The sequence below is a fragment of the Argopecten irradians genome, chromosome 15, assembly GCF_041381155.1.
Source record: "Argopecten irradians isolate NY chromosome 15, Ai_NY, whole genome shotgun sequence".
In the NCBI taxonomy this organism is placed as follows: Eukaryota; Metazoa; Mollusca; class Bivalvia; order Pectinida; family Pectinidae; genus Argopecten; species Argopecten irradians.
Genome location: NC_091148.1, coordinates 34,883,173 through 34,894,711, shown reverse-complemented (window position 1 = coordinate 34,894,711; position 11,539 = coordinate 34,883,173). Strand labels below are relative to the sequence as shown.

General features: G+C 31.4%; 1 protein-coding gene across 1 annotated transcript; it reads right to left on the bottom strand.

The window, feature by feature from the left end:
- Positions 1–2,148: 2,148 nt before the first annotated feature.
- On the bottom strand, positions 2,149–9,834 carry LOC138308811 (peptidyl-prolyl cis-trans isomerase FKBP11-like). Its single transcript, XM_069249818.1, has 5 exons — positions 9,539–9,834; positions 7,251–7,313; positions 3,748–3,800; positions 3,339–3,409; positions 2,149–2,956 (listed from the first exon to the last, which is right to left on the bottom strand). Exons 1-5 carry the CDS (start codon positions 9,692–9,694, stop codon positions 2,580–2,582), a joined length of 720 nt encoding a protein of 239 aa, XP_069105919.1. The 5' UTR covers positions 9,695–9,834; the 3' UTR covers positions 2,149–2,579.
- Positions 9,835–11,539: the final 1,705 nt, after the last annotated feature.

Below are 11,539 nucleotides of genomic sequence, written 5' to 3'. Positions count from 1 at the left end.
GGTGTGTTGCACAAGATCTCTATGTATGCTTTATCTATGAACGCTACATATATTTATGCAATAAACTGTTACCAGATTGGACATCCGGAAGAAAGATAAATAGAATCAAAACTATACGTGTACATCTTTTTTAATATCCCGCTAGCGCTAGTGTTGAAGTCACCAAGTTCAAACGGAACAGCCATAGCATCAGCTTCTGAATATAATTCCCACAAAAACGGGTTGATACAAGCGAGTAAATGAGAACTATGCGACAATACACGATAATACTATTGGAATGTAAAGACCGTAAAACTGTAATACCACTTTTATAAATAATTTGACCGTTATGTATTGGCGTATGTGTACATTGTATATATTGTAAGTGACGCCACGGAAACGTTAAATATTCATACGCTTGACCAGATGGGAGTTCATAGCTTCCAGTCTGGTTTATCATTGATTAAACGGGAAACCGAAAGTAGAATAGAAATAAATCCTTATGATAATACTTTTAAACAACAAAGTATCTGTCTTTGACAATGTTACATTTTCAGGAACACATTTGTGTACGGAACACTGACATTGGGTTATTCGCAGGCCGTCATAAATATAATATGATTTATATCTTTGTCTACAGATTGAAATTCATCTCGTTACGACCACTCGACCAGAAGTGTTACAGTTTAACCATCATGGTGAATAATATTATTAATTAACATTTGACATATGTGCATTCATAACGACTTCATTACTATATTTGCAACTTTGAGATGACCTTCAATGTTTTTAGTAGTATGTATATTGAAAAAAAACAATGATGGACGTAACTTCTATAAACTAAATTTGTGAATCTATCAATGTGTGGTTATGTGATGGTGTGTAAAACATAGCTGCTGTGAAATATAGAACTATATTTACATTTGCTTGTCACTTCTACTTTATAAACTAACCAAGGCAAAGTGAAGGATATGACGGTATATAACTGACACCCCAAACGTGACCATTATGACGTCACTATTGTTGACGTGGTGACGTCAACTGATCACCGTCAAAATGGCTGTTCCAACTCGTTGATTAAATCGTCGTTGACAAACGGTTTTCCTGGTCTAGCTTAAACTATGTAAATGCAGAAACCCTAAAATGAGTTGATAATGTAAATATAAACATTAAACTATCTTCCTATGGTATCTATGGTCTATATAGATGCCAGAGCTTTGCAGACAATCATTTCATTAGGCGCTAGCGCGCATTATGAAGATTGTCTGCAAAGCTCTGGCATCTATAAAGACCATAGATGTCATAGGAAGACAGTTTAATGCTTAAATATTGTCCATCTCATGGTACTTTGCGAGTTTTCTCCCTTAGTATAAAATTCATCAACTTTTTCAACTGAACTCCCCAGTTACATTCAGTATTCTCTGTTTTCCAACTGAACTCCCTAGTTAAATCACATTACAAAATGAACTATTTATAGTGTATGCGCTTCACGTTCCCTCGGTTTATTCACCAAACATTACTGAGATGGGGTAGATTAATGTTGTAATTACAGAGCCACCTTTACCACGTGTGTTACGATATTAGAAATGAAATTTGTAAATATTGCGTCTTCGTCTTTCGAAATTCGAAAATGATAAAGCAATTATAACATTTTAATGTCAGTCAATGTATTGTTTTAAAGATGCTCCACCGCCGACAGAGCATAAACGATACTCATCATTTGACCATTAATTGGTGTTTAGTTGTGTATTTAGATGTCTAATTAACACAAAACATAATACACTCTGTATAAAAATAACTTGTTATGCTTTTGGTGCCTCCGCAATGATTACTTTACTCCATATAGGACATAGAGCCATGGATATTTCCGGACGCAATTATTTATTATAAATATTTTATTTTAATTTGAAATAAAATTTTAGAAATTCAAGCAAGGTGGTAATGATTTAAAGAAACTAACTTTTGTAACTGAAGATAAACACTATTTTTTCTTCTCCTGTTTTTGATAAATCATTTGTGAGCAGTGGAACATCTTTAACCGGAGATAAAATATTGCAAAATTGTAAGAGTATTTTAAAATGAACGTTATATATCATCAAAAAAAACATTAATTGTTTTTATAATGTAAAGATAAGCTAGATATTCTATGTGTAGACGACATAAAAGCAATTATGTTTTGTGTTTAATTTATTAAACATTGCATACAACTACAAATAAATAATGATAAATACAATGGACAATGGTAATGACAATCAACACTAAAAATAAATATACTCCACATTGTCTTATAGATCACATTGCACAACACAGATGACGTAGCTTCCAAATAAGCTTTTCCACTTATTGAAAGCCAGATGAGGACATAATACGCATTATATATTGTTCTGTTCAGTTTCGGCTGAAATGCTTTTAGTTAAGTTATCCCCAGATGTTCATTAAACAGGTTTTTTATTTGATGTTTGCATCGCTAGATTGTAAATCTTTCTAATGTCGTTGAAACAGTGAGAGTGACGGCAGATATCACTACTATGTAGTCATTTAGTCACGACAAAGTTTTTCCGGGTGAAAATAAACTTTTAAACACGTTTTCTATACTGCTTTTACTCTGCTTTGGCATGTTTCTGGAAATTTGTCCATTCTGTATTTTGTTTGTCAGTATTGTCCTCGTTTTCATTCACTTCCTCCTCTTCTTCTTCATTTTCCTCCTCCTCCTCCTCGTCATCGTCCTCGTCATCCTCATATTCATCGTCCTCCTCATCTTCTTCCATCTGAGCACGAAGCTTCAGCCTCTTTCGTTCCCTTCGGGCAGCATCCCTGCGCGACTTCCGGCTTGCGCGCACTTGTTGAATAAGAAGATAGAAGGTTCCTATAGCAAACCCTATCGTACACACCATCTGTACCATATCTATGTACCACTGGCCCCAGGTCTTTGGGACAATCTCTACAAGTTCCAGATCAAAGGTCACATACGCGTTTTCTGAAATAGAGTAAATTATGTCATTTATTGAAAAGATATGTCCTATTTGCTCCGTTTTAGGCAAAGCATTGTGTTATGTTAATCATATCAAATTTATGTTTCAAATTTTACAATTGAAAACAACATTTTTTTTATTAAGAACTTATAACAGTTTAAAGTCGCGACATGTTTCTAAAACGCCTTGTATACACGGATATCCATACTGTTACTAAATTGCATGTATTACAAACCTTTACTTCATAAAAAATTGTTATTGCTTTCTTAGATCAGTGTAACAGTTTTAAACATTTTAAACACTCTCCTGATTTGCAGGGGATATTAGAGCATTCTGAACAACCAAGTAATCAAGACATTGCTCTAATATCAATTAGTTCGAACCTACCTGGGATGACCTCGGGAATGCCTTTCTCTCCCCAGGCCAGGTGAGGTGGGATAGTCAACCTTCTCTTCTCTCTGTTACACAAAACATTAACGATTTCACAAAACATTAACGATTTGTCTACTGTTTCTCATCAATGTATTCATAATGATTACTGATACTTATTAATAAGGAGAGAACTTATTTGATAAAGTATTCTACAGACAAATAACCTGAGCTTTATTTAAGGACAAATCTAATTTTCAGCTCTTATTTTCATTTATTAAATGAAAATTATTGTTTCGAATAATAGTATGGCCTGTATAAGGTATTAATTGTGTAACGAGTATTTTAAACAATACTGGATATTTACATTTGATTTTAAGTGTGGTTGTCAAAACTGATAATGTGGACATTGAAATATTTTACTTACCCTATGCAAATATTTGTAATACCGGCTTCTACACCTAAAAGACAAAATATGAAAAAGTAAACATTTCAGTCAGAAAAAAATCTTTTAACGAACATGCTACAGTTAGTATAATCATGCTTTTTCTATCAGAGATATATATAAACAAGTGGCAGTCATAACTGTATATTTTAAGATTAATTAATTAATCGTTGAGCAAACTTATTTAAAAATGTATTATTGAAATAGTACCATTTTATCTTAATTTCGATACAAAATTAGTCTTTGATTTGTTTATTTACCTTTAAACACACTTGAACAAAAAGAAATGAAAAAATAAATAAAAAACAACAAACAAACAAACACATATAATAAACAATCATGTAAAACTGAGTACTTCCGATACACTTTATAATAAACAATCATGTAAACTGAGTACTTCGATACACTTTATAATAAACAATCATGTAAACTGAGTACTTCCGATACACTTTATAATAAACAATCATGTAAACTGAGTATCTTCCGATACACTTTATAATAAACAATCATGTAAACTGAGTACTTCCGATACACTTTATAATAAACAATCATGTAAACTGAGTACTTCCGATACACTTTATAATAAACAATCAAACTGATGTAATACTTAGAGTAAACTGTCTTCCGATACACTTTATAATAAACAATCATGTAAACTGAGTACTTCCGATACACTTTATAATAAACAATCATGTAAACTGAGTACTTCCGATACACTTTATAATAAACAATCATGTAAACTGAGTACTTCCGATACACTTTATAATAAACAATCATGTAAACTGAGTACTTCCGATACACTTTTTAATAAACAATCATGTAAACTGAGTACTTCCGATACACTTTATAATAAACAATCATGTAAACTGAGTACTTCCGATACACTTTATAATAAACAATCATGTAAACTGAGTACTTCCGATACACTTTATAATAAACAATCATGTAAACTGAGTACTTCCGATACACTTTATAATAAACAAATCATGTAAACTGAGTACTTCCGATACACTTTATAATAAACAATCATGTAAACTGAGTACTTCCGATACACTTTATAATAAACAATCATGTAAACTGAGTACTTCCGATACACTTTATAATAAACAATCATGTAAACTGAGTACTTCCGATACACTTTATAATAAACAATCATGTAAACTGAGTACTTCCGATACACTTTATAATAAACAATCATGTAAACTGAGTACTTCCGATACACTTTATAATAAACAATCATGTAAACTGAGTACTTCCGATACACTTTATAATAAACAATCATGTAAACTGAGTACTTCCGATACACTTTATAATAAACAATCATGTAAACTGAGTACTTCCGATACACTTTATAATAAACAATCATGTAAACTGAGTACTTCCGATACATCTTTATAATAAACAATCATGTAAACTGAGTACTTCCGATACACTTTATAATAAACAATCATGTAAACTGAGTACTTCCGATACACTTTATAATAAACAATCATGTAAATGAGTACATACACTTTATAATAAACAATCATGTAAACTGAGTACTTCCGATACACTTTATAATAAAACAATCATGTAAACTGAGTACTTCCGATACACTTTATAATAAACAATCATGTAAACTGAGTACTTCCGATACACTTTATAATAAACAATCATGTAAACTGAGTACTTCCGATACACTTTATAATAAACAATCATGTAAACTGAGTACTTCCGATACACTTTATAATAAACAATCATGTAAACTGAGTACTTCCGATACACTTTATAATAAACAATCATGTAAACTGAGTACTTCCGATACACTTTATAATAAACAATCATGTAAACTGAGTACTTCCGATACACTTTATAATAAACAATCATGTAAACTGAGTACTTCCGATACACTTTATAATAAACAATCATGTAAACTGAGTACTTCGATCCTTTAAAAACAACAGTAAATAGTACTTCCGATACACTTTATAATAAACAATCATGTAAACTGAGTACTTCCGATACACTTTATAATAACTCATGTAAACTGAGTACTTCCGATACACTTTATAATAAACAATCATGTAAACTGAGTACTTCCGATACACTTTATAATAAACAATCATGTAAACTGAGTACTTCCGATACACTTTATAATAAACAATCATGTAAACTGAGTACTTCCGATACACTTTATAATAAACAACAATCATGTAAACTGAGATACTTCCGATACACTTTATAATAAACAATCATGTAAACTGAGTACTTCCGATACACTTTATAATAAACAATCATGTAAACTGAGTACTTCCGATACACTTTATAATAAACAATCATGTAAACTGAGTACTTCCGATACACTTTATAATAAACAATCATGTAAACTGAGTACTTCCGATACACTTTATAATAAACAATCATGTAAACTGAGTACTTCCGATACACTTTATAATAAACAATCATGTAAACTGAGTACTTCCGATACACTTTATAATAAACAATCATGTAAACTGAGTACTTCCGATACACTTTATAATAAACAATCATGTAAACTGAGTACTTCCGATACACTTTATAACTAAACAATCATGTAAACTGAGTACTTCCGATACACTTTATAATAAACAATCATGTAAACTGAGTACTTCCGATACACTTTATAATAAACAATCATGTAAACTGAGTACTTCCGATACACTTTATAATAAACAATCATGTAAACTGAGTACTTCCGATACACTTTATAATAAACAATCATGTAAACTGAGTACTTCCGATACACTTTATAATAAACAATCATGTAAACTGAGTACTTCCGATACACTTTATAATAAACAATCATGTAAACTGAGTACTTCCGATACACTTTATAATAAACAATCATGTAAACTGAGTACTTCCGATACACTTTATAATAAACAATCATGTAAACTGAGTACTTCCGATACACTTTATAATAAACAATCATGTAAATTTTAGTTAATGATACTTCGATACACTTTATAATAAACAATCATGTAAACTGAGTACTTCCGATACACTTTAAACAAGTCGCTATGTACATTTTAGTTAATGATATTGAAGACTTAATTATAAGTTTACACTACGATCAAACCTGTCAATAAAGACCACCAAATGGACTAAATAAACCGGTCTTCATAGCAAAGTTGTGTTTACTTTACGCACAGGACAAATTGTGTTGAATTTTATCATTGGGGACCCTATGAAAGGGATCTTAGTACGCAGTTATTCTTAATACCGAGGCTGTTAAGGCAGGTATTACTTTAATGAGGTAAATATACCGAAAATATATTAATCTATACTGAACTCATAGAAACATATATTCAAAATATGAACAAAATCATTTGTTTTTCGACGGGTGTCATTATTTCCGATAATATATATTGAATGATTATACGTATATGCATATTATTTCAAAGATTACAAAGCATGACAGGTGTGAAAATCCACCAACGGTATCGTCAGTATCCAAGGTAACTTACGTCAAAATCAAACACTACTGTATCGCCGGCTTTGGCCTGTACTTTGCAGGCATCTGGCATGTGCTGTGGAGATAATGAATTAACATAAGTAATTAGACATCAACAAGATAAATAAAAACAACTCCTTGATCATTGCAATGTTATTAGTATGACCCGATTTACATAAGGTCAATATTTAGGAGAAATGTTTTGTTTGGTTTTTTTTCTAGGTTTTTTTTCAGGGTAAATACTTTGTATTGTACAATACATCATTTAAATACGACGTGTGCTAGATATATTACAGTTGACAAAACAATGTCGACCACTCATTACCTATTATAGTTTGTTTCAATTTGTAAAATTCTATTTCGTTTTCTTCTAGCATCATTCTTGTGATAGACACATACAATGTAATATACATTTGTTTGTATCTTTGGCTATCCCATCCATTTCCACTTTCCTACTATTAGTTACGTTGTATCAAACTGAAGGACTGTTGCCTGTTTTTATTCTCAAACTCTTATTTTGATGGTTACTTGGTATATATGGTTTGTTCCGTATATGTTAATTTGATTCCTGGAAGTATTTCAATATTATTGAATGAAAGATTTTGCACTTTAGGATACCTGCATATTTACGGATCGGTATTATCATTATTCACTACAAACACTAAAGTGATCTCTTGTTTATAACACACACCATCGACAGTGTTCTAAAAAGACGGATACTTGTAACCCCGGAGTCAGATTTATATTAATCACATATTTATATATTTGGAGATCTTATCTTTATCACTTGAAATATAGTATAAGGCATGTGGTGATTAATGGTGAGACCCGGAAGTGTGTTTGTCACGTGGTTAGCCCCTAGCTATAACCCGTATGTACATGACCCGGGGTGGAAGTATCAATGTAAGTAGACACTTAAGGTTGACAACAGAGAAGAGGTGACAGACTGATTTATATTGATAACAAATCAATAGTCGGATTATATTGACAGTTAAACTGTTGTTCAAATCAATCATATTTCAGATATCTGTAAATGTCTTTTTATTAATAATAGTAAAGAAAAAGAAAAATGAAAATAAAGCATACGTGGATAAAATAATAATTTAAATAACATTGAAAATGATTGAACAATACTATCATAAAATCTTGAAATTTTTTAAATTAATTTGATCTGTTGTTATGTTATAAAATGACATTCCTATAATGAAAATCGATGCAACGATGTTCGACATAAAGAGTTAACTTTAAGTTTGCGATTTAGTTTTATACATTTGGTATTGCTCACTTTGTTTTATGATAGTATGAGGTATTGTTTGTTTGAAGCATAAACGTTTATAAATTTAAACAACAAAGCATGAAATATGATACCAAAAGTATCAAGGTAAAAACTAACAGAGTATAAACTTACAGAAAGTTAGGATACCTAGAGCATTATTTTACATGGAATCTGTATATAGTTTTAATAAAGTGACCATTGAAATTAAAACGAAACTGGTTTGTTTTCACACTAAATATTAGTGTATTTATATTATATAATCGTAAACCAATAGGTTTTTTTTAAAGAAATGCCATCTAGCTATATACAATCAGTGGTCATAATACAGTACTCAAATGAAATAACATTATTTCAAAATAAGCGCTAGATAACTAGCTTTTTATGATGACAACTTCGAAGTGTTTACGTTTGCAATTGAGTTCTGTTGAGAAATGTTTAAATAGGCAAAATTATTAAGAATATATAGTATAAAATCACTTGCTAGCTGTATTATGGCCACTGACAGCCACATTGATAAGCGCACTAATTTTGTTTCATTGGGTAGATACCCATCTAGTCTCAAACGATTTATCATGCAGTTTCTTATTGTTGTATTAAATATTCATGTCTTTTTATCAACCATTCACATGGTAGACCCGAAACTGTACCGAAATAATATTTCGTCATAATCTCATGACTATATACCAATCCTAATGAACCGAGGAAATATCATTTCAACCTCAGAATGAGTTTCCGGATCCGGTCCTGAGACACCCATGACAAATCAAAATGGAATCAATATATAGTTACAGCAAAATTAAGTCCTTTCTAAAATGGGTGCCAAAAATTGAAATGGATTTTATCCTTGAAGATGTCATTGTAAAACAAGATTGATAGGTATTGTTCAGTCGTAACTTACTTGTTTTGTGTTGTTACTCTACCTGATGTGATCGATAGAAATGCTCTAACGTTGTAATTGTTTTTTAATTAACTTATTATTTTTTTATTTTTTTTTGGAAACGTATTAAATTAGGTCCCTAACTCACCACAGTATCAATTTTAAGTTCCGACTGTATAAGGATCTTCCCAGTACCGGCAGGTTCATCCAATATAGAAGGTTCCTTGAACATTCTCTGAAACTGTCCGTTCGTCCGTCCCAGAACGGACATTGCCATCACCAGTATCACAAATCGGACACACATGTTCACTGGTCAAAGCCTCACATCAAACTGACCACAACTACCGACAGCTTTTTTTAAATATTACACGTAAATACGTCTATAAAGTTAACCGTCCGGGTACGCTTGTCAATGATCGTGTCGGCGAGCGTCACTCACAAAATCAGTCATGCTGAACGATATGTCGGTTTCTTAGAATCCAAACCGAGGTTCAAGGAAGGTGCATCCTTACCGATGAGAAACTTTGACAACCCTTGGGGCTATATATAGGTATGCTCTGTAGGTACAGATAGGTAGATTATCGCTACATCTACTACATTACTATTCAGATATAGAAACACGTGGACAAATCATCTTATGGCAGTGCAATCTTTGTGTTGTAAACAATGGTGGGCATCAACGATTCAACCCATATTCTAACCAGAAATAAGGAAGAACATTAAGTGATGGATGATGTAAACTGATTTATATCAAGAAGGAATATAAATAAACAAAAATTAGAAATAATTAAACAAATGAAATTGTTCAAAAATATGATAAATTATTTCTATTAAAAGATAATCACTCATAATTTACCTATTTGTTTTCAAAGGAATTGGTTCTCTGCGTGTGATTACTTTTTTAATATTTGTGAATAAACATTCGGGGTGTTCACATTACATTTCAACGTAAGCTATGATTAGTAAGGCAATAAACAGTAAAGTTAGAAATGGTGAAAAATTGTATTACCCAAAACGCTAGAAGAAAAAATGCCTTAAAATGAATGTTTTCTCAAAATCCTTATATGAAATAAATCTACAAAAAAATCTAGGAATGGTCTCGATATCAAATTCTGGTTCTATATGTTTATTATTTCCAAAATACAACTTTCTAGAAGTACTGACATTTAATTCATAATATCAAAAAAGGTATCTGATCCAATTCCAGACTTTAACTAAGCTGACCCCCTCCAAAAAAGCATTGTTAAGAGTTCTGGCAATCATTTCATTTGTAAAAATAAATATTTGTGAAATTGATGAAGGTTACGTTTTAAGGTGTAACGTAACCATAACAAATTCACAATGTCACTCTAACTATACTGATAACATGCTATAAAAATGCTACATATACTATATAAAGTTTTGTTATTTTCACCTATCCCCAGAATCATGACACATGTAGCCTTTCACTTAAGTTTGTGACTATCCAATCAAAAATGATGTCAATTTCTGTAACGTTATCTGTATGATCTCGGGGTTGGATTACGGTAAAATCATGTCTGTAACATTATAACCAGATCTACAAAATCACGCGTTTCGTCCCCTATGTGGGAAAATAACACAGCTGTTCGGGAATTCAGTGTTCACAAATAAAATTGTTTGTTAATATAAATGTGTGCTTCGGGATCATTGTTCATGAAACTGACTCCTGTTTTAATAGGCTAAATGAACGTTTATCTGAGTTACCTGTTGTTCTCCTTAATTCTAGGAATGGTCTCGATATCAATATTGGTCTACTGCTATAAATGAGTTGCGGTGTGTTTTTGTAAGCTCAGTCAATCTAGTAACTTTGGAGGGTAATAAATAAAACTTTATAACTTACCAATAATCACATAAAGGTAACACATTCATGATTAGTTCAAAGATTTATTTACAACCATGGTTATTTAAGGTCATGCCAGGTTTAGATGTCGGAGGAAAGCAGGAATACGCAGTTAGAAACCACCGTCTGTTGGTCAGTATTTACAATAATTGAATATTATTTTCGTTAACAAACAAATGTCGCTAGATTTACAGAGTTTAAACGATAATATTTACCAATAAACGCCGCTAGTTTTAAAGAATGTAGCTGATGATAAGTACAAACAAATGTTGCTAGTTGAACATAAAT

Excerpts from the sequence above, each read along its gene's own strand:
- LOC138308811 (XM_069249818.1), bottom strand. The coding sequence starts at position 9,694 with ATGTGTGTCCGATTTGTGATACTGGTGATGGCAATGTCCGTTCTGGGA. Across the intron at positions 7,314-9,538 it reads AACTTAAAATTGATACTGTG|CACATGCCAGATGCCTGCAA; the intron begins GTGAGTTAGGGA and ends TTATCTCCACAG. Across the intron at positions 2,957-3,338 it reads CATTCCCGAGGTCATCCCAG|AAAACGCGTATGTGACCTTT; the intron begins GTAGGTTCGAAC and ends ACTCTATTTCAG.